At 53.8% G+C, this 22526-nt stretch overlaps 9 protein-coding genes across 9 annotated transcripts; 3 read left to right on the top strand and 6 right to left on the bottom strand.

The window, feature by feature from the left end:
- Positions 1-556: 556 nt before the first annotated feature.
- Positions 557-1777, top strand: VTN31DRAFT_6085 (uncharacterized protein; the record flags this gene model as incomplete). The annotated part of the gene is made up of 3 exons (XM_069406656.1): positions 557-711; positions 778-965; positions 1032-1777. 3 exons carry the CDS (start codon positions 557-559, stop codon positions 1775-1777), a joined length of 1089 nt encoding a protein of 362 aa, XP_069259167.1.
- A 199-nt stretch (positions 1778-1976) lies between these two features.
- On the bottom strand, positions 1977-4308 carry VTN31DRAFT_6084 (uncharacterized protein; the record flags this gene model as incomplete). The annotated part of the gene is made up of 3 exons (XM_069406655.1): positions 1977-2291; positions 2359-4166; positions 4224-4308. 3 exons carry the CDS (start codon positions 4306-4308, stop codon positions 1977-1979), a joined length of 2208 nt encoding a protein of 735 aa, XP_069259166.1.
- A 1599-nt stretch (positions 4309-5907) lies between these two features.
- VTN31DRAFT_6083 (uncharacterized protein) lies at positions 5908-6408 on the bottom strand (the record flags this gene model as incomplete). Its single annotated transcript, XM_069406654.1, has 1 exon — positions 5908-6408. The coding sequence occupies one exon, from the start codon at positions 6406-6408 to the stop codon at positions 5908-5910; it is 501 nt and encodes a 166-aa protein (XP_069259165.1).
- A 1395-nt stretch (positions 6409-7803) lies between these two features.
- Positions 7804-10946, bottom strand: VTN31DRAFT_6082 (uncharacterized protein; the record flags this gene model as incomplete). The annotated part of the gene is made up of 2 exons (XM_069406653.1): positions 7804-10685; positions 10751-10946. 2 exons carry the CDS (start codon positions 10944-10946, stop codon positions 7804-7806), a joined length of 3078 nt encoding a protein of 1025 aa, XP_069259164.1.
- Positions 10947-11614: 668 nt separating this feature from the next.
- Positions 11615-12663, top strand: VTN31DRAFT_6081 (uncharacterized protein; the record flags this gene model as incomplete). The annotated part of the gene is made up of 5 exons (XM_069406652.1): positions 11615-11626; positions 11677-11769; positions 11825-12111; positions 12170-12248; positions 12307-12663. 5 exons carry the CDS (start codon positions 11615-11617, stop codon positions 12661-12663), a joined length of 828 nt encoding a protein of 275 aa, XP_069259163.1.
- A 364-nt stretch (positions 12664-13027) lies between these two features.
- On the bottom strand, positions 13028-13481 carry VTN31DRAFT_6080 (uncharacterized protein; the record flags this gene model as incomplete). Its single annotated transcript, XM_069406651.1, has 2 exons — positions 13028-13115; positions 13222-13481. 2 exons carry the CDS (start codon positions 13479-13481, stop codon positions 13028-13030), a joined length of 348 nt encoding a protein of 115 aa, XP_069259162.1.
- Positions 13482-14049: 568 nt separating this feature from the next.
- On the top strand, positions 14050-19228 carry VTN31DRAFT_6079 (uncharacterized protein; the record flags this gene model as incomplete). The annotated part of the gene is made up of 5 exons (XM_069406649.1): positions 14050-15600; positions 15669-15767; positions 15824-16318; positions 16376-16637; positions 16695-19228. 5 exons carry the CDS (start codon positions 14050-14052, stop codon positions 19226-19228), a joined length of 4941 nt encoding a protein of 1646 aa, XP_069259161.1.
- Positions 19229-19597: 369 nt separating this feature from the next.
- VTN31DRAFT_6078 (uncharacterized protein) lies at positions 19598-20577 on the bottom strand (the record flags this gene model as incomplete). The annotated part of the gene is made up of 2 exons (XM_069406648.1): positions 19598-20253; positions 20307-20577. The coding sequence occupies 2 exons, from the start codon at positions 20575-20577 to the stop codon at positions 19598-19600; spliced, it is 927 nt and encodes a 308-aa protein (XP_069259160.1).
- Positions 20578-20854: 277 nt separating this feature from the next.
- On the bottom strand, positions 20855-22430 carry VTN31DRAFT_6077 (uncharacterized protein; the record flags this gene model as incomplete). Its single annotated transcript, XM_069406647.1, has 7 exons — positions 20855-21074; positions 21133-21475; positions 21531-21677; positions 21727-21828; positions 21970-22032; positions 22084-22225; positions 22287-22430. The coding sequence occupies 7 exons, from the start codon at positions 22428-22430 to the stop codon at positions 20855-20857; spliced, it is 1161 nt and encodes a 386-aa protein (XP_069259159.1).
- Between the last annotated feature and the right edge of the window lie 96 nt (positions 22431-22526).

The following is a 22526-nucleotide window of genomic DNA, read 5'->3' as shown; positions in this document are numbered from 1 at the left end:
CAATGCAATGGGAAATAGGTCTCCCCTTCCATTCTATCAGATTCATCAGCAGGATCCTGTCGCTGGAGTCAAATAGGCTACGGTAGTTTTAACTTTTTTTTTTTTTTTGCCGAAGGGTCTCTATGAGCTCATGACTGAAGCTTTTGACCAGGCAATTGATGGCCATGGCAATGCAATGGGAAATAGGTCTCCCCTTCCATTCTATCAGATTCATCAGCAGGATCCTGTCGCTGGAGTCAAATAGGCTACGGAGTAACTTTTTTTTTTTTTTTTTTTTTTTTTGCAAGTGTCTGATAAGATCCGATAAGGCCACCAAATCAGCACGTCTAGTTTCACATCCCTCTTTTGCCCATGTGCAGTCGGGACGAGAACTGGCTCAAAGTATTAGGCCTATCACATTGTTGGAACCTCTCTCCCTCCTATTTGGAGGCCATAAATAGGACCTGATTCCGGGCAAGTCCTCGTAGCGACCAATTTTTGCCGATACCGATTCCTCCCCGGGTTTGTTGCTTGTTGCATCTCCATCCTGAGCTAGAACAAAGCTCACATCGACGCCATGGGCAAGTCCAAAAAGAAGTCCATGAGTCGATCCTCCTACCGCGAACAGCAGTACAGCGCGCAGCAGAGCGGCGAGCAAATAGCGCTGCCCAAGAAGCGATTTTTCCGGCAGCGCGCGCATGCAAATCCGTTTTCTGACCATGCGCTGGACTAGTGAGTTTTCCGCCTTAGTTGGACACCAGGGCGAGCTTTGCTGATAATATGTGCATCCATTGACAGTCCCCCGAGTCCCGAGCATATGGTTTGGTCCGTACATTTCCCCGCGTTTGTTGACCCCGATCCCACAAGAACGACCATCACCGGAGCCAGGAAGTTGGTCAAGGATGTCGAGGTTGTGGACATTGGGTGCGGGTATGGAGGATTGCTCGTTGGGCTGGCCCCGTTGATGCCAGATACATTGATGATCGGTACGGCCTGGAGATTTTTACCGACGAAGTTCCCGGATCAAGGCTGACTTGGAGGTCTAAAAACAGGGATGGAGATCCGACAACAAGTCCTTGAATACGTGCAGATGCGTGTTGCCGCGCTCCGGAACCAACAACAGCGTGCGCGAGGGATCATACCAACGACGCCGAGCCAACAAGCACCTTCCCCCGAGAGTACTACTCAAAACCTACCCCCCGACGCCCCCTCCCTGCCACATTCCCCTTCCTCATCAGTGCAAGGGGACGTGCAACTCGTCGACGGCGGCTACAACAACATCTCCGCCCTCCGCGCCAACACGATGAAGTTCCTCCCCAACTTCTTCCGGCGCGGCCAGCTGAGCAAGATCTTTATCTGCTTTCCCGATCCGCATTTCAAGGCGCGCAAGCACAAGGCCCGGATTGTGTCGAGGAGCCTCAACGCCGAGTATGCTTATGTGTTGCGACCGGGCGGGCTGTTGTACTTGATTACCGATGTGGAGGATTATTATCTCTGGGCCTTGAGACATTTTGGCGTGCGCCTACCGAAGCTTGATCAACAACAACTGCAAGAGCAATCACAGAAGAAATCAGGGGAAGAGGATGGTCAAGATGACGAGGAAGTCGGCCAACATGCCGGCTCCGGCGTCGCCCGGATCGGGGAACTTTTCGAGAAACTCTCTGACGAGGAAGTTGAAGCGGACCCGTGCGTACGCGTCATGCGGGAAGAAACAGAGGAAGGGAAGAAAGTCACCCGCAACAACGGTACGAAATACGTTGCCGTGTTCCGAAGACTAGAGGATCCGGAGTGGGATTAGACAAGAGAACAAAACCAGATCCGCATCGTAATAATAATGACCAGCCCTTTTCGTATCAACACCCTAACAACGCCTGCTCTGCAACTACAAGTAATCTTCCCCAGGCAAACGCACAAGATACACCCCCCGCCTCCGTACAGGCTCGAACGAATAACAAACAACTGGTATACCCGAAATGACTCAGCCTTCATCAGATACCTCACGCCTTCAACCGAACAGACTCGCACTTGACACATACGGCCAGCTGCACTGGCCCTCCGATGATCCTGCCCTTGGCCGTCCGCCGGGGCTCACCCTGCTTGACAAAGAACTTTCCATCGGGCCCGAAGCCTTCCCCGCACTCGTGGCACACAAAGCATTTCTCATGCCATTGTCCTCCCAGGGCCGTCACCACAACCTCGTCCAGCACGGGCTGCTTGCAGCCCTGGCATCGCGATGCAGTCCGTCGCGAGTGGCACGGGAGACACCATGCGTACCCGTCCTTTTCGACATATGGTTTGTCCTGTGTGAATGGCTGTTGCGACAAAATCAAAAGTTAGTTTCGTACTCGAGAGATTTCCATCGCATAGGGGAAGACGTACATCACCACATTCCGCACAGAAGAAGTGCCCGACATGCCACTCCGCACCACAGGCAACCACGACTTCGCCCTCGATCGGCGTCTTGCAGCTTTTGCACCGCGGGCTGAACAGTTCGTGATAGTCGAGGTGGCAGTAGAACCGCAGTAGATGCGCTTCCGGATCGTTCGGGTCCGCGTTCGCCAGTCTCTCCGCCCGTTTTGCGTCCGGCTCTTGGTAGAATGCTACGCACTCCAGCCCCGTTCCGCAGTGCGCGCAATTGAAACATTCCGGGTGCAGTCGTTCCCCCGCCGCCGTGACGATGCGTCCCGAGATCGGTAGTGAGCATTGCCGGCAGGTTGCTGTCGGACCTCTCGTTCGTGTAAACGGCGAGAACCATTTGCTCTGAGATGTTGGTGGCATCTTCTGTGGATCCGGTACCTGCGCGGGCTTGGGCCTGTTTTTGCTTAGTGACGGTCGGCTCGACGTGGACCGTTTCGTCGTCTCCTCAGAAGTCGAGACGGAGATCTTTGGCGTTTGTTCCGTCGGCTCTGCGCTTGTGACGCTAATCGATGGCACGGCTGGCGCTTCCGAGACATGATCAGTCGAGGGCGCCGATTTCCGGTTCTCCAAGGTAGTCTGCTTCTTCCGCCATGACGTATCGAAGCTGACTATCGGCCGTCCAGGACTGTTGCTGACTGCCGTCGGCATAGGCAATTTTGGGCTTCGATCTTTCAATTTCATACTAGTTGCCGCCCGGATGTCGTCCGGCCGGATTTCGAGACCGTCCTTCGTCGGGACGTCCGACTCTTTGGATCGCGACGGAGGGGGGTTGGTCGTATAGTTGGGATTGCGCGATCGACTGGGTGGATTCTTGTGGATGTCAATGCTGGACAGGTTCCCATTCTCTGAACCAGAGCCAGGGCGATTGGGAAGAGGCCGAGATCCCGTCAGCGAGTTCCTCGGTTTCACCTTGAGGGCACTGCGCTCCGGCGACGGCTGACGCGGTGGATCATGCTCACTGTCTGGCTCTTCGTAGATTCGATCTTCCGGGTTCCTAAAGACACCCTTGGAAGAGTCGCCGCTGACAGTTCTCGTTCTCGATGCGGGTTCTTGCCCGGCGTCGTTGTGCTCCTCTTGCGGAAGGATAAAATTGACTCTTCCCTTCTTCCGCGTTGTCGTCTTCGTTGGATCATCGCTCGAGCTCCCTGGGGACGAGGATCCAGCGGAACCAGAGTCGGATGGCGGGCTATAAATTCCAAGACCACTTCTTGGTCGATCTTCCTTGCCGTCCAAACTGTAGTTTCGAGAGCGGCTTCCCTTCTCCAAATGATGGCGCCATTGACTTGGATCCGAACTGCGAGAGGGGAAATGAGAGCTCTGGGGCCGCTTTCCGGAGTTCTGGTGCTCCAAGACCAGTCGTGTTGCCTCCTCTCTCGCCGCAGCATGTATACGCTGTTCTTCCTGAAGGTCCAGCTTCTGGAGAGCGTCGCGCAACGACCGAGCTTCTTGTCTTTCCAGCCACCGCTGTCCACTCTCCTTGTATATCCCACTCGCTTGAATTGACCCAGCTCGAGGTGGAGACCTGAATGAGTTTGAGCCATATGTGGGCATTTCCGATGCGCTCCGATTATGAGATAGCGCGCTGGAAGCCCGAGGGTAAGGGTCTCCCCCTAACTGTTCCATGTAGGGATCCGCGCGTCGGGTAGACAGCGCGGAGGACGCGCGAGGAGGAAGCTCATCTCGGCCCGACTGATTCGATCGGGATGGAAGTAGTCTGGAGCCATTGGGCCGAGCTGGGCGGTTTGTTCTGAGGTCTCTCAGATAGTTTGCTACAGTACCGAGGTCCTTTAGTTGATTGGCGTCAATCCAGGTCCGTTAGTACTTACCAACTTGCTCATTAGACATGTAGACCGGCCCTGGAGGGCTGACCTTTCGTTGAGAGTCTTTAGTCTGGTGCCGGCGGATCATCATTGCCAGTGGGAGCGGGCTGGCAGTGGACTCTGGCGAGCAATGATCCCTTCAAGTATAGATAATCTAGGTTGGATCGGAGCAGACGGCGAGAATTCTATCGAAGTAAACACTGGGACAAATGTTGGGAGTCTCGCTATCAGATGCCGGAGGCTCGCTGGTAAACACTGAGTTGGTCGATCATGCATGCAAGTTGTTGCCAGGGGAGCTATCCGGGACACGCAGCCAGGGCATCAAGAATGATTCATAAGGTTCACCTAACTAATAATACAGCCCTTGATGTGTCGTCCGAGCGTCCTGAGATGCTAAACTTAGCAATTTGATAATCATATCGTCGTCTCCAGGGGAAACGGTCGATCCTCACTGATCTCCTGGATCTCCTTGATCCTCTTCGATGCATGCAAACAATGCAAACAAACATGGCTATCCCGAGCCCGGGCGGGCCGAGTCTGCCGAATTCCCCACCGAAACTGACACGTAAATTGCACGTGACGTCATTGATTATTCAGCAACGCGCTTTCCGCGCTTTTGTTTACGCGTCTTGCACTTTCCTTTTTAACTCAGTTGAGTTGATTGAGTTCAGTCCAAAGTCCCAAGACTCCTCCTCTTCCCAGTCTTCGCCTCAGAAGGGATCAGAAAGGAAAAGAAACCATCATCTTTGAAAGAAGAGTAAGCACCATCATACACGATGAGTTGGTCTTCTTCACATCGAAAGCCGGAAGCAGTTCAAGTTCTGGCTGGTCGATTTTGCCTTCGATTGAGCGGGATACTGGTCGGCGATTAGAGGCTCCCACCGGTATCAACCGTGGTATCCCCAGCTATTGCGGTGTACGATCCCTTCTGAGTTCTGACTCTTGATTCGTTGTGGAATCTCTGACAGTGGGAATAACAGACCAGGCACACCTCGATATATGTCTACAAGCACGTCTATGAAACATAGCGAAACCATCTATTTCAAGGTTTTACATAAGACAGTGGTATCCATGGAAGGGCGGGATTGGTCTCACCCAAGTCTCGTTCTGGCCGGTTGATTATCTAGGGTGGTAGCCGGTGGACGCTTCTCACTATCAGCATGATGAGCTGGACCTATACTCTACAGTTAATCAAACTATCTGTAAAGTATGTCCAGGTTATTGGACATCTCAGTACTCTGGCAGATTTCAAGCATGTTAACCTCAAGTCAAATCGGGTTCGGCACGTTTCCACAACGTTCACTACTATTCACTACTACCGCAGGCTACTGCTAAGCTACTGTCTTTGATACCACGACGGGGATGTGAACCGTCCAAAGGCAAATTCCATCGCCAAGGTTTATCGACCTTGGGCGCCATGGGTTCTTATGACTCCCAGCCGTCACCGCAGACCGCTGCACATAAGCAGGAATGTCGCCGCGAGCACGAAACTGGAGAGATCACGAGACGTATGAGTTTGACACAGGGTGCGAAGGACAAATTCGCTGCTTTCAGATTTTTCAGGACACAAAATCGCGTAAAGGTTGCTGAGGAACTTGGAACCGGGAGCTATGCCTACTTGCGTCTCTGAGAAGCTCGACCGACGCCGAACAATGCTTATAACTGCCACGGTATTGCGGATATACAAACATTAGTGCACAAGAAACCAGTTGAGTACAAAGCGAAATTTGCAGTCTATAAAGCCAGAGCCCAGAGTGCCGAAAGTAGGCGTGTTGGCCTGAAACCAGTTGGGAGAGCGGGTAGGTACTGCCGTGGTGCACATTGTCTGCATTGGACTCAGCCTACTGCCCACGATGTGGACAATCACAGGACTCAACCCCAGAAGGCGCAGCAGCCCTAACAGAGATCTCACACTGGGAACAGATACAATTGGCATGTATATCGCAGAACCGCGCCGGTATGCGAAATCGAGAATGCAAAAGGAGGACCCGGAAGAACTCCTCTCAAAGAGAGCTATATAGAATGCTCCGGCTTGAAGAGGGCGCAGAAATACCAGTTTCAACAACTGCATGGCAACACGATTGTCTTCCTCTACCTGTCTCGGAAACCCGACGAAGGGGATCGCTTGGGTGTACCCTCTAGGCTTTTCCGATCTTGGCCGGAGCAATCCGCATTTTGCGCGAAGAGTCATAGCCGGCACTAACTGGAAGGCTTGCGGCGGAAGAAACCCTTCGAGATCTTCACTGACCACCGTGCCCTTGAGTACTTCATGACCACCAAGAAGTTTAAATCTCTACAGACTCTCTAGGCCGAGTTTCTTTCTCAGATCCGCGTCATGACTCGCTACCTGGAAAGCAAGGCACTTTGGCTGGTAATCTCAGTCGCCCAGAGTTGAAGATCGATGGAGACGGGCCGGTGCACTCACTGTTGAAGCTGGACACTCCCCTTGACCTCCAGATCCGCATCGGGTTAGGGTTAAATAGAGCACCCACAAACCACCATTGTTTCCGACAGTGGTTCCCAGTTCGTTCGTGTCTCAGTTCTGGGAGCAAGCTGGGCAGAAGATCAATTTCTGGAATATTGTTCATGCTTTGCGGTGGTCCCATTTGATGGTGGAGCCGCAAACGGTTGTGTGACTTCAACAAATGGCTACCGAACATACGAAGTGGATTGCCCAATCCCTCAGGGATCTTTGGCACAGTCGATACATTGACGGTGCTGATGATACAAGCCCAATGAAGCTCTACCTCGACAATAAGGGCTCTCTAGATCTGGTTGAACAGCCGCAAGTAAACGACCGGTCCGAGCACATTGATATTGCCTATCACTTCGTCAGGGATATCCAGACGAAGGGAATCATTCAATGTGTCTACTTCCCACAAGCCTGATGGTAGTCGACGCCTTGGCCAAACCACTCCCGAAGGTGAAATTCGAAGATTTTCGCTTCAAGATGGGAAGGGGAAGTCATGAGTGACGTGCGATCGAGACAGGTCCTTCCTCACTGAGGGTCTCGCTCCAGGGGGAGTGTTGCAGGATATCGTCTCGGAGACGGCATCACGTAACACTTGCTAGTCCTGGTTTTTTGGACTCTTGTTACTTTGTTTTCAATCAAGTCCGGACACAGTCGGCAGGAAGATCCCCAAAAAGTGTTAATGCAAGTCAGCTACCTCAGAAGCGAAATGTGGCATCGCGGGCAAGTTCCGAGGGAACGAAACACGAGCCGAAATGAAAAACTGTCAAGAATCCCGCCCTAGAAGTGCGTGGTCTTCTCTCCTTCTCAAGAAGCCACCAAGTTGTTTGAAAAGATCCATATCACCATCCAGCTAGCAGAAAAAGGCATCTATAACCTGTCTCTACCTGTAGACTGGGCGTTTGGTCATGTTGCGAAAGATGGCTGTTATGAAGTGGGGCCGGGGGGGGGGGGGGGGGAGGGGGAGATCATGAATAGATGTTGAGGAGATCCCGAGGCAAAGCGATGATTGAAAGTCACAGTGTCCAGCAAAATCAGCATCATACATTTCTATTCGTTCATGTACATGAACTCGATCCTATAGCAGACATTTTCTTCATCCACCGGGACAACGGATCATACCTTCCCCAAGATGAGAATGCGCACTTTACGTTTTCCAGCACCGCGTTCCCCTTCCTCTTTCACCGAGCTGACATTGACCGACACCTTCTCGAACAGCTCGACCTGGAGCGACCGCGACGGGTCCGGGTGATTCTTATCCCACACCCGCACGGTGTACTCCTCCGGATCATACTCGCTGTCGCGACGCAGCAGCACCTCCTTCCGATGCTCGGTCTGATGCACATGTGGCCCAAGCGTCTCGCCAGGGAGGAGGAAATCCTCCAGCCGCACAACGCCTTCAATGCCAAACCGCGGCACAAAGACCACCACGCCGTTCTCGAACACGCGCATGACGAACCCTTCCTCGTTGACCCCACCGGCGCCCGCGTCGTCCTTAGCTGCCATCATCTCGCCGCGCGCCTTGAGTGCCTGCCCGACGTAGTACTCGATACTGGCCCGACCCGCAAACTGCGCATTGCGATGCCGGTAATTGATGTTCTGGCATACGTCCTCGAGCTGGTTCCGCCGGCTGAGCCCGTCCGCGGACGAGTATCCGATCGCCGCCGCCAGCTGCCGGTGCACGATCAGGTCGGCGTACCGACGGATCGGCGACGTGAAGTGCGTGTAGATGGGGGACGCCAGACCGTAGTGGCGGAACTCCGCTTCTGCGTGGGCGCCCGCGCAAAAATACTCCGCCGACGTCATGCATCGCGTGGCCAGGATGCGGATCAAGGTGTTGAAGAAAGGATGCTGTGGATCGACGCAGCGATCCAGAGAGTCGGCCAGGGCCTTGGAGGTCGAGACGTCGAGTTTGAGACCTCGCTTCTTCTGCAGCTGAGTGGCTAGTTCTTCAAAGTTCTGCGGCGGCGGCGTGGCGTGTCTTCTCAGAAGCGCCGTCTGCGGGAAGGATTCGTAGATCTTGGCGGCAACTGTGACGTTGGCGAAAAGCATAAACTCCTCCACCAGGCTATTCGTCGCGAGATGCTGCTTGGTCTTGACATCTGTCAAGGGATCATTGAGTTCCGACTCCGTTTCGATGCGAATTTCCGGAGAGGCCAGATTCAGAGCACCGGCGTCCATGCGCTTTTGCCGGAGGATCTTGGACAGATGTAGCAGGATACGCATGTTCTCGGTCAATTCGTCCTTCTGAGAAACGTCATCGATACGCATCTGGGCTTGCTCGTAGCTAAACGCCTCGCGGGATCGGATGACCGACTTGGTGAACTCCGCCGATATAACCTCCGCGTTTGGCGTCATTTCCCAGATCACGGAGAACGCAAAGCGTTCAACATGCGGCTTCAAGGAGCATAGATCCGTGCCAAGGAGCGTTGGAAGCATGTCGATCCGCTTGTCAACCAGGTATACTGTAGTCCCGCGCAGAGCGGCCTCCGCGTCCATAGCAGTGTTCGGCTTCACGAAATGCGATACGTCCGCAATATGAACACCGACCTCGAAGTTCCCGTTCGGTAGTCGACGAGCGTGGAGAGCGTCATCGATATCCTGACAACCAGGTGGGTCAATGCTACAAATCAACAGGTCTCGCAGATCCCTTCGTTGTCTCCAACCCGGGTGGTCCTTGTTTTCAGGGACTCTCCAATCATGCCCTTCGGGGGGTAAACAGTCCAGGACCGCCTTGGGGAATGGTCGATACTGAACGTCATATTCGAGGAGGAGCGCTTCCGTCTCTGCTGCCTTGGTTTCCAGCTCTCCCAAGGCGCGAACGAAATGCCCGTTGGGATATCGGGAATCCCGCTCCCAGCTGTCGATGGTAACAAGGATCCGTTGACCAAGCAACTCGGCGGCCTGTCTTGTCCTGATACGGATTTTGGGGATCCTCTTATCCATGGGGAGCACGAACACAGTCTGCTGCCGTCTTCCTGACTTGGCTAGGGATGAGGTAGACGAAGAGTCAATATGCCCTACGTATTGCCGCCAGTTTCGTTTGACAATTCCGACAACCCGGGCGGTCGGCTGAGGTTTTCCTTCGGCACTCTTGCCATGTGCCTTTCGCACCTCCTCCTGCAAAGCTTTCCGTTCCCGCTCTGTGACAACAGGCTCGTCTTCCTCATTTTCCGGGTTATCGTTGCGGGCAACCGCTTCTTCGTCGATAAGCTTGGATGAAGGGGTTTTCCACTGCTCCTTTGGCAGCACCTCAACGACAACCACATCTCCCGAGATCGCTCTGTTACCGTTTTCGCGGCCGAGGATGAGGAGGGGCTTGTCGAATGCTGGTACGCTGACGGAGCCTTCCAAGTAGTTATAAGGCGAGATGTTGAACACGCCCTGATGGAGGGTTCCCGCCCGAAGGCCCGTCATGATCTTCGACATTGGATAGTACTCTGGGTACAACAGCGTGTCACGCGGACCTTTACCCTCCCGGCTTTCGCTGATCATGTCCAGCAGGGTCTCTGAATCTTCGAGTCCCGAAACATAGTCCGCCAGAGACAACGCGGTTACATCTTCCTCCTTTGCCTTGCGCAGACTATCTTGGTCATCCGTGAGAACCACTATGGACGGCACGGCTTGTCCCTTCTTCACGGCCTTTCGAAGATGCTGCGTGTACCACTTGGCGACTGCGCGAATTGCCCGGTCATTTCGATCATTGATTGACTCGTCGGCCTCCCGGTGGACGTAAGTTTCAAGGCGAAACTCGTTGAAGAACAGGTAGAACCGCTTTTCGTCCGACTTGATTAGCGAAAGTAGCCGGTTATACAGTGGGAGCGAGAGGCCCCTCAACTCTTCCAAGACCGTCTGCAAAATGATCACGTCGTAGAAAGCTCCCGTGTGCTCAAACAGATCCATTCCATTCAGCAAAGCATTGGTATCCGGCAGGATGTAGTGGCCGGTAGGGAAGGCTTTCGTTCCCGCAGGGCGATCGGAGAGTACGAACGGCGCAACTGTTTCAATATCAACATTAGCTCACTTTCGATCATTCTGATCTGGCGAACAAGGCGCCCCATACTGTTGCCGTTCGCATCTGCGGGCGCATACGCCGGACATATTGTGCAGAGCTGGGAAGAACAAGGAATATCCTGTCTCAAGTATTGCTCGCGCACGATCTTCTGCACCTTTCCACTCTTCGTCGATCTGATGAAGACTTTGCTCGAGATGTTCGCCGCTTGCGGGTTCGAAAGGTAGTCTCTTCGAAGGGTCTTCATTTTGGCTGATTGCCGACTCCGTGGAGAGCCGTGACAAAAACTTTTGGCCAGTTAATAGTGGAATTTACCGCGGGTTCTATTCCGCATGCTTCGCAAGCGCATTGGCAGGTCGACTGAGGATCGTGACGCGGTGGGATGCCGCAGCAATTCTGGAGCTCACATCTTGTTGAAGTCCACCCGTTATCGATAAGTCGTCTAACCTGAAAATTTTGTGTTTTCAAATTCGTCAATGTCCGTAAATTTTCGAAGTTTGCAGTGCAAATTGTACGTCCACCACTTCAGCGACGTGATTGGCTGGATGGGATGTTTATATTGTTTGCACCGTTTGCCCCGCGTCCTCAAAACAATGGATGATGGACGAGCCGACCCAGAACGACTTCCATACAGATACAATCCCAAATCACGCATATTAAACTTAGTATTCGTCTGCTATCCCATCTGTCTCGGCGAAGTGCTCAATGAACGGTACCAGATCGAGCACGGGCTTGGGCCTGAGACACTGAGGCATAATCAATCGGTCAACGCCAACGCCATTACTAAAGTAAGCAGCGAATGTCCTGTGTCCCGCCTTAGCCTCCTGTCAAGCAGATCAAGGACTCCCCAACCGGCCAGCAGATTCACTGGAATTAGTACCAGCCATCAATTCTAGAGCCCTGATAGTCGCCGAAATGTCCATTGTTGTACGTCAAACACTCGGAAACAATGATCACCCGCTCAATCAGCCCCTCAGGCCGTAGGACAGCTGTGCTCGACTGCGAGCATGGCAGCCAACCTGGCTCAATGCCAGGTTCTCGTTAGAAAAGCCGTAGCTGCAGGTGCCAAGGTGGGCGTCTTTATTTCGCATGGAATGTTGTTCCAGCACTTAGCTGTTTCTGCAGGCCCTATTTCTACCAGAAGCCTCGGACTACATCGCATCGTCGGCCGCAGAAACTGTGTCACTCGTCCGCTCTGTACAGGACAGTGAGTTTGTTCGGGGCCTACAGGAAGAAGCGCGACGAGCAAGCTTGCCCATCAATGTTGGCATCCATGAGCCCGCCCAAGGCGGACAGAAAGTAAAGAACACTTCGATATGGATTGACGAGCAAGGCAACATCACGCATCGGTATCAGAAGATTCATCTTTTCGATGTTGACATCAAAGATGGTCCGATATTGAAAGAAAGCGAGTAGGTTCTAGAATCGATTTCTGGATCGTCCAGAGTTCTCGATGCTCACTATGGCCAGGAGGGTGGAAAGAGGATCAAAGATCCTACCCCCATTCGATACGGCCGTCGGTCGCGTTGGGTTAGCAGTGTGCTTCGATGTGAGTCTCATCCATGCATTTCATTCTCCAGACTGAACGACTGACCATCGTTGAGTAGCTTCGATTTCCGGAGATCAGCCTGGCGCTCAGACGCCAGAATGCCCAGATCATCACCTTCCCATCCGCCTTCACCGTCCCAACGGGCACTGCACACTGGGAGACCCTTTTGCGGGCGCGAGCCATCGAGACTCAATCCTACGTGATTGCGGCCGCACAAGCCGGACCCCACAGCCCCAAACGAATCAGCTATGGTCACTCGATGATTGTCGACCCTTGGGGCACGGTCGTCGCGAAGTTGGGGAGCGAATACAAGGAGCCTGAGATCGCGACGGCTCCGATCGATCTTTCCCTCGTGTATAAGATTCGAAGAGAGATGCCGTTACTTCGGCGGACGGATGTCTATCCGGAAGTGTAGACAATAACAGGACAGTGCGGGAGAGGCGTCTTGCGTTTCTAGAGGTCCATAATGTACATCTCGTGTAAATAGCCCATCAACATACATAGCAATCCAGGGAAATCTGGAAAATCCCGATCCTCTTGAGTTGGCAACAGCCACCATCAAACCAGACGAACCAGTCGATTCACTCTAGGAAATAAAAATAGTAGTAAGGCATGCAAAGTCTTGACATGAATGAGGCACAGCTTTTTTCTGCGTGACGGCGCCAACTCAAATCAAACTCACCCGCCCCTGACCTCTATGTACAACGCAACAGCAAAGGAAAGAACCATAGCTCGGGGGAAAGGTGAACGTCAACGAATCTCGATGCAGACAGTACAAATTACTGCTTCGAAGCCTTCTCGGGATCCTCCAGGATACCTTCCGCTTCGAGTCGTCGACGAGCCTCTTCCAAGGCCCACGTTTGTATCCTATAAACCATCAGCAAAAAAAATTTCCATGGCTATCCTCAGATAGGGGCGCCATGTCTCCCGGACAAAAAGCCGAATGACATGTCTGCAAAGGGCCAATGCTTACGATGTATCAGGCTTGAACACGTATGCAATCCCCGTGGCAATTAAGCTGCCAATGAAGCCAAAGTAGAAGATGTTCTCCCAGCCCTCCTTCTCGTACTTTTGCCCCGGCTTCACACCAAAGAGGTATCCGGTAGGGGGATCGTAGTGGTTGCCATGATCAGCAGCACGTTGGCTATTCCGTGTCGAGAAAGCGCGGAGATTCTGCGGTCGACGGAGGAGACACCGAGCGCGCAGGGCGAGTGAGGTCGGTCGAGACGGCATTTTGGAGCGTGGGAGGGTTTGTGATCGGAGCAGTGCGGAGCAGAACGCGAGCAAATTGAATCGGTATCAAGGCCGGTCCGATGCGATGAGAATAGCCCTCCACTGTGGTGAGGGGAGATACGAGATCGGATTGATTGACCTGCCGGTCCGTGTCACCAGTTGTTTATACCCTTCAGCAAAGGACTTGGAGATGCTGACTGCAGTGGTTTGGACGAGGTTGACCACCTCGGAGACGGCCCAGATGATGGAGCAGATCTCGGCACAGCCAATTTTGGTTTAGCGCCGGAATGTTGATGCCTGACAATTCCGGAATCAAATGGCGTTGTTTTGTGAGAGTATTTCTGCCTCAGGCATCAAAACGCCCTCAATGAACGCGGACAGACGCGTCTTTTGGTGTGCCCCATACAACATCTGCATTGCTCCATGAAAGACGAGAACTTTGCCATGAGGACCATTTAGTAGCAAGTCAAGCAGGTGAATCTGACGTTCCATTGCACTCAATGGCGGTACTGACTCGGTAGGTAGACTCCATGTCCATGTCCAGCACTTCGCTGCTTCAACATCGATCATGGCCACCAACTACAATGCGTACGTCTCGTCCAGCTCGCGGAACAAATTGAACAGCTTTCGATATGTCCAGCTATCTGAAAATGAAGGGCCGAAGAACGCCTCACCATCGAAAGCGGTATCCGAGCCGCTAGTCTTCCCTGATCAGGAGAATCAAAATACCTCGGGCCAGAACGAGACTGCAGACTCTCTTCCCGATCCCCCTCCTGAGATCCAGCCTTCAACACAGACCAAAGAGTCCAAACCGACTAAAGAATGTCCCAAGACGCCTGCAAACAGAATCCCGTTGGCGGACCTCATCAGCAACACTGAGGATGCGTTCCGACTTGCCCCGGGCAAAGACCAGACTCCGGATGAATATGTAACTTGGCAACATGCTCCGCAAAGTTCCGCGCCCAGTAATGCAAGTCCTACAGCCAGAGGAAAGAAGCGCCGCCGTGAGGGATCATCGCCTGGCGGGTCTCCCCGCAAGAATAAAACAAGGAAGCCAATGGAGCCATTCGACATGAAGACCATCAAATCACTGCTAGAGACTCCGCAGAACGACGTGGCGACGGAACTATGGAACAGCTACGTTGGAAGAAACAAGGGAGACGGCACAGTCGAGTTGCCGCCAAAATTTGTCAACTTATCTTCGTCACCTCACACTCCGGTGTCCGACATCCCGAGCAAGGACTCGTCGGGGCTCCGAAGAGCGCGTAGCTGCACTGCCGATTGGCCATCAACAGCATCAAAGCGAAAGAAAGCCGACATTTACAAAGATGGCCGAGCTGCACGGGAGCTCTTCACGCGCTCGAAGAGCAGTGTTTTATACTCGGGCCGGTCATCATCAAGGTTGAATAGTCTTTTGGAAAGAATTCAGGGAAGTTTGGCCAGGTCGAAGACCAAGACCGAGCCACCATCGTCGCCGCCAATTGGTGGAGACGGCGATGCAGAGCCCCATGAAGCGACGGCGGTTGAGAATCAAGAATCACCGACTAGGAAGGGAGGCAAGTCAGATGCTCCCGAGGGCAATAGTCCACACCAAGGGCTTAACCCTGCCAAGTCCCCTGGGTCTTCCTCCGAGTTTGGAGGGGATGAGTTTGATGACGACCTGCTAGCGCTCGTTGATGCTTCGGAGACACCTCAAACGAACCAAGAGCCCGCCAACGCCTTGCCGAAAGTCCCTTCCAGCGAGACAGATTCCGATCCGCCACAATCACCAAGCCCCGTCGAACAGCGCAAACCACCTATTCCTGTCATTAATAATGACGACAACGACGACGATGATGATGATGAATTTGACGATGGCGATGACTTCCCAGAGGAACTCTTAGCGCAATGTGATCAGCAGCAACAGCCCACGAAGCAAGACAATTCGTTATCGAACGTTGAAGAGAAGCGTGGCCAAGGGACGGTGGAACCGACCACACATGGAAATCAAGAGGCACAGCAAAGTCGCGACGCGCAATGCGCCGCGGATGTGTCTAGTGATGAGTTCGAAGGAGATGACATTGACTTGGACGCCATAGAGGAGGCTATGATCCTTTTGGACGCGAGCCGTCAGAAGCAAGTTGGTTAACCCTTAGCCATGAATCATGATGTCCCATATATTAGATACTTACGAATGTCACGATGTAGAAACATCCCAAAGCGCAGCAAGCCATCAAACGCTACCTTATAACCCAAATCGCGGAAAGTACTTACGTTAATTCCCGTGGGTATACACAGCCGGAAAAGGTCAGTACTGGGAAGAGTCTCGCTCGCCCCAAGCCCTTCATTGACGACGAGTTTAGGTGCTCTCCGTCGAGGACGAGAAGACACGTCAGAAAAAGGTCATCATCCTCCGCGACTCATGGTACGAATCCCCGTGCAGCAAGCACTCATATGTCCACTTGATTGGCGACTTCGACGCCCGCGGACAATGCGTCGTGGACGACTCCCAGAACATGATTATCTTGCACCCGGACCACCTCATCTCTGCCACCGTCGTTGCGGATTCGACTTCCTGTCAGCGGCGCGCCGTGCTCCAGGACCGCATCAAGGCCACGAGCGACGTCAGCAGGCCCCAGGTCTTTGGGCATATCCTCCATGAAGTCTTTCAGGAATGCCTGAAAGCGAATCGATGGGATTACGAATGGATCCGGCCCATGGTGGAGGAAACTCTGGTTCGATACGTAGAGAGCCTCTATGCTATTCATGTGACGTTGGCGGAGGCCGCAGACTATGTCATGAGCAAGATTCCGGAGTTAAAGGCGTGGGCAGAGGTGTTTCTGCGTGCCAGACCGACGGTGAGCATTCTTTTTTGTGACCTTTATTTTCAGGAAGTGTTTGCTGACTGGAAACAGGCCGCATCCGTCGTTGAGGATCGCCGTGGAACAAAAGCATCCCTGAGCATCAACAAACTTCTCGAGATTGAGGAGCACATCTGGTCGCCGATGTACGGACTGAAGGGGAATGTGGACGCTACTGTCCAAGTCGTCTACGACGACGGAGAGGATCACAAAACTCTGACCATCCCCTTGGAAATGAAAACGGGGAGAAAGGACACTAGTTCCAGTCATCGAGCGCAAACGGCGTTGTACACTTTGCTCCTTTCCGATCGCTATGGTGCGCTCTCTCGGACTTGAATTGGCAGTGATTTGAGTTGCTGACCTCTTGCCATAGACATCGATGTCACGTTCGGCCTCCTTTACTATCTCGAGATGCAAAAGATGTTCAAGGTCAATAGCGTCCGCAATGAGATCATCCATATGATTCAGGAGCGCAACCGACTAGCCTGTTTCGTGCGGGAAAAGACCGCGCTTCCCCCCATGGTCAAACGGCCGCATCTCTGCCAGCAATGCTACTCCAAAACGGCATGCTTCATCTACCATAAACTCCTTGACGACGGAGACGGCGAGACCAGCGGAGTGGGGGCCAGTTTCAATGAAGTAGTCGGACATCTCGACGCTCGACACCGCGACTTCTTCCGGAAATGGGACGATCTGCTGACCAAGGAAGAAAGGGCGATGATGAAGTTTCGGCGGGAGCTGTGGACGATGCTCAGCGAAGAGCGGGAGGCCTTGGGGCGGTGTTTCAGCAAAGTCGTCATCGAGCCGGGCTCGGCCTACGAGGACAAGAACGGAACCAAGATCAACCGATATCGCTATACATTTGTCAAGCGAAAAGCCCCTGCGGACTTTTCTTTTGCTGACTCGCAGATCACGACCGGTGAGCCGATCGTTATATCGGACGAAAAGGGCCACTTTGCCCTGGCGAACGGCTATGTTACGAACGTCAGCCGCAGCAGGATTACTGTTGCGGTCGACCGGCGCTTGGACAATTCCCGGGTGCGGTGTGCTGATTTCGACTCGAAGCGGAATCAGGCTTTCAAAGGGATCATCGATCTCTGCGAGGGCAAGCCCCGAGACACCACCGCTGAGGATGAAGATGGCCATGAGCCGATAGTGTATCGTCTTGACAAGGACGAGTTCAGCAATGGGATGGCCACTGTGCGCAACAACCTAATCTGCATGATGGAGAAGAATCTCTTCCAGGCCGTGCAGCTGCGGAAGCTCATCATTGAGGGCCGGGCGCCGACTTTCCGCCAAATAGCAGACTTGGACACAACCATTCCAGCGGCGTGTCAGGCCGAGCTCAACGTCGATCAGAAGCGCGCGGTGGAAAAGGTCCTGAGCGCGCAGGACTACGCCCTTGTCTTGGGCATGCCGGGGACGGGCAAAACGACGACGATCGCTCACATCATTCGCGCTCTGGTGTCGCAGGGCAAGAGTGTATTGCTGGCGTCCTACACGCACACCGCAGTCGACAACATCCTGCTCAAGATCCGGGACGACAACGTGCGCATCCTGCGCATCGGCGCGACGGCAAAGGTTCATCCGGAGGTGCAGCAGTTTGCGGACCTGGCGGCCGTGCCGAAGACGTCGATTGAGGAGCTCAAGGAGTCTTACGAGCAGTCAAGTGTCGTCGCGACCACGTGTCTCGGCGTGAATCATCCCATCTTTAACGAGCGCATCTTTGACTATTGCATCGTGGACGAGGCGTCGCAAATCACTCTGCCTGTATGCCTCGGGCCGATCCGCATGGCGCGGACGTTTATCCTCGTCGGCGACCACTACCAGCTGCCTCCTCTGGTCCAGGACAAGGAGGCACAGGAGGGCGGACTCGATGTCAGCCTGTTTAAGCTGCTGTCCGATGCGCAGCCCTCGTCGGTGGTCAATCTGGAGCACCAGTACCGCATGTGCGAGGATCTGATGCTCCTCTCCAACAAGCTAATTTACTCGGGACGGCTAAAGTGTGGAACACCAGAAGTCGCGTCACGATCATTGCATCTTCCCGACCTGACCGGCGGCCTGCGACAGCACCACGTCACCTCACTAACGGAAATGTCGTCCCAGCAAGGCGCGATGTGTCTCGGCCCGATGCACGGACGGTGTTGGCTCCGCGACCTCCTAGACCCCTCTGCCAAAACCCGACTCGTCAACACTGACCCACTGGGCGACATTGCCCGGGAGGAGACGGCCGGCTCGCGAATCGTCAACGACGTCGAGGCGACCATCTGCGCGCAGCTGGTCGAGGCGCTCATCTCCGCGGGGGTCCCCGTGCGGGAGATCGGCGTCATCACCTTCTACCGCAGCCAGTTATCCGCTCTCCGCCAGCGCCTCCGCCGATTCACGCCGGAGCTCGAGATGCACACGACGGACAAGTTCCAGGGCCGCGACAAGGAGGTCATCGTCCTGAGTTGCGTGCGCAGTAACGCCGAAAAACAGGTCGGCGAGTTGCTCCGCGACTGGCGTCGTATCAACGTCGCCTTCACACGCGCCCGCACCAAGCTTCTCGTCGTGGGCAGCAAAGCTACCCTGCGGGGCGGTAACGAACTTCTGGCGCAGTATGTCCGGCTGATGGACGACCGTGCGTGGGTGTATGATCTCCCCGGGAATGCGCTCGCGGATCACGTCTTTGCAGATCTCGGCGATGCGCACTATCCTTCGCCGACAAAGATGGACACGGTCGCGTCGCCGGATAGGAAGAATACCGGAGCTAAACGGAAAGGGGAGAGCTTCAGCTCCAGCCCGACCACCACGAAGAAATCGAAACTGAGGAGTCCTGAGAAGAGAGGTGCTATTGCTCTGTCTAGGGAGAGGGTGTTGAAGAGACGGCCTGTACTGGAGGACTTGGTTAATGAGTTTGTTGGATGAATTGGTATTGTACTTGTGTTTCTGTGATTCTGGGTAACTGGGTTCAGTGTGGTTTGGATGATGGATATGGGTGGTTTGTCTGCATGGTTGTGATCAGTTGGACGATGAGCTTGGTATTAAAGTCACTGTTTGATACAGGATAATGGATATGCTGAAACAGAAGCATACCAGATAACATGATTCTGTAATGCAGTATAGAACATGACAACATGGCAAAAACAAGAATAGAGACCATCTATCCCTCACAGTACAGGCATAATATCTTCAAAACATCCTTTATGAACCAAACCCAAATACATGACCCAACTCCATAGCTCTCAATCAATGCATAACAAACACGCTCGTTCCATCATGATCATGATGTCGATCTCAGTTCGAGATCTTATCGGCCGGTCGCTTCCCGCCGGTACCGCCGGCCGCGGCACCGCTGCTCGCTCTCGCCGCTTCAATCCTCTCCTTTGGCGCGTTTAGGTAGATCTTGCGACCGTTGATGATCTCGTGTCGCCCGTGGTTGTTTGGGTTGGGGACAAAGTTCTTGGGCATCGACAACGGGTCCTCGCAGATGGTTAATTCCCGGCCGGCGTCTTGAGGCTCGTTGGCGGGAGCAGGCATGGTGGCTGACGGGGGGAACAGTGATGGCTGCTCCGGAGGAAGCCCCGTTATGAGCGCTGTTGTTGGCTGTGCCGGTGTCCCTACGACGGGGGGAACGACCTGAGGAGCGATCGTAGGAGCTACCGGCGGAGCGAGGATGGGCGCAAAGCGGAAGTCCGCCGCCGGCGGGGCGTAAAGGAAAGCATCCGGCAGTTGACTCGGGGCAGATGGCGCCGGGAAGCTGGTTTCTGGGAGTAACAGATCGTCATATATGGGTGCGACCGGGTTGCCGAGCTGGTCGGGAAAAGCACCCGGTACGGTTGGCGGTGCCATCAAGCGCAAGTCTGGAAAATGCCACATCTCCTCGGACATGGCTATGTCGGTGGTGGCCGGAGGCTCACAGCCGTTCATCTTGCGACGCTTTTGATCAGGTTCTACAAGGTGTGAGCTTTATTCCAGATATGTGTTGAGGTTTTTAAGGACTAACCGATAGGGTGAGGTGTGTTCATCGGGGAAGGACCAAGGGTGGCTGCCTGCCGCGGAAAGAGCGATCCGGGAGGAGCTTCCAAGTCCAGTTCGGAAGGATCGACAGTTGCCGGTAGCTCGACGTGCTCAGCCTGGGAAACCATCGAGCTATTCGGGCTTGTAGTGAGAGTATCGTCGGGAAACAAGCCCAGGAGCGAGTCAAAAAGCTCGTCTGAGACGACCTGGGGCTCCTGGTTCCCCTCGACGGTGAAGTCGGAAAAGTCCACTTGCATGTTTCCCACGTCGCTGGCCGAGCGAGGGTTGAAATGGAAGAGAAACGAGTGAAATGAGCGAGAACGAAGGAAGGAGAGATGATAGAACGCTGGGCGTTGGCCCAGGATCAAAGCTTGACGATATGGTATGGGGATGATGATGTTCGAGACGTAAATGCTGGGGTCTAGAACGAAAGAAACATCATTTGGCGGGAGAAGAGCAGAATTTATGCCTCAGACAAGGAGCACATGACGTGGGCAGATCCAGAGACCTCTATGAGATTAACCACTGGAAAGACTATTGAGATACAACAGCTCCTACATACTCCCAACAGATGTAATCGCGTGCATCCGTGGTTCGACGGACGCCATCTGAATTAGAGGTTGGCTGGGAATTCCCGCGAGGGACGCATAAAACGGTGTAGCCGTCCTTATTCTCGACGGCATCGCGCTTGAACGCGGTACAAGCCAACGCGAACCAGACCGGAGGACGAAGGTCACGAGATGCACGATCCAGGCTTTTCAGACCGGACATCAGCATGCCAGAATCCTTGGACCAAGAGAAACAACACCTACAGGAGCTGGAGCAAAAGGTGCGTGATCCACGGCGATGGGATCATCCCATGCCATTTCATACTCACCAGTCTCGACGACGTGGGCTGGACATGATCAAGCTGCGGGACCTCGTAGCGACTGAGGTAAGGGTCGATGTCATCATCGACTCTGACTCGGGGGGATCCCAGGGCCACCAAGCCCATCCATTCTGCAATCTCGTCGCAGTAGTCTCGAATCTCGGCTTCAGAAGGAAGGGCCGTGATGTCCACGACTGACAGAGGTGGGACTACTGTGTGAGGGTGGGCGACAGAGTTCGGGACACAATCGGCCAGCTGCGGGCCGTGTGGAGCGAGTGTCTTCCTGACTGTGGACGGTGAGCGGGCGAGGCCCTACAATGTTTGTAATATTGCTAGCACTACCTTGGTCGAGGGTGGTCGGGTCCGACGTCGGATCACAGACCAGCCATGCGACTGGGTGATTGAGGACATTCTTGAAGGCCCAGACTATTCTCTCGAAGGCTTTCTTCCCGTGAAGCATCGAGGGCAAGCGTAAGTTGAGCTCGACCACTAGGGACGGGTTAGCAAGCATTCAGGAGCAATGACTGCGCGTCCAAACCAAAGCGTTCTTTGGCGTGCTTTCGGCCGCCGCTGCGAATTGGTTTTCCCTGCAGTCCTGAGCGCTCGTAGGGTTCTTTGCCCAATTCTAACCGGAGGATGCCTGTCCATGTTGGGAAAGAAGTCAGCAACACCTGCCTGATCTCGTAGTTGCTCGTTTTTCTCCTGCTTGCTTTCTTTCATGTTCAATTTTCATAATTTTCATGTTAAGAGGCGAAAAAAAATAAATAACAGCCAATCCTACCATTATGCAGAGAAAACACATTGTCCACGCCGGGACGGCCCTCGGACAGCATCAGGAGATTGCCTGCGCTGTTAGGATCTCGGCAGATAACACGACTCAGAAAAGTCAACACACCCGCTTTGATGAACGTATTAAAGAAATCATCCTCTAATAAAGCTGACAGGGACAATATAACTCGAATATACTGCAATTGGCGCAGCTTGGACCGCACCGATTCCCATGCTGGAGCAAACTCCTGTGGGAAAATCAGTTCAACCTGCGCGGGAAAGTCAGCTTCGCTTCTATCGAAAAGAACAAATAAATCAGACAAGACGCACCGTGTGGATAAACGGATGATGCGCGATAGTCGAGAATGGAGCCTTTTTGGATGGCGGCTGCTTCGGATCGACGTACGCAGGCAGCTGGCCGAGTGTCGTGTAGCATTTTTCATAGCGCGACGCCTCGTTGGAGAAGTCCAGCATGGTGGCGGGAACAATGCAGCAGGTCAGTCAATGGTCTGAGATAACATACATTCTGCTCGCGTGCGGGGTCGTTCACACAGTAACTATGCCTAAGGC

This window comes from Thermomyces dupontii (genome assembly GCF_041956625.1).
Source record: "Thermomyces dupontii strain NRRL 2155 unplaced genomic scaffold VTN31scaffold_6, whole genome shotgun sequence".
Classification (NCBI taxonomy): domain Eukaryota; kingdom Fungi; phylum Ascomycota; class Eurotiomycetes; order Eurotiales; family Trichocomaceae; genus Thermomyces; species Thermomyces dupontii.
This window is presented reverse-complemented; position numbering and strand designations above follow the sequence as displayed.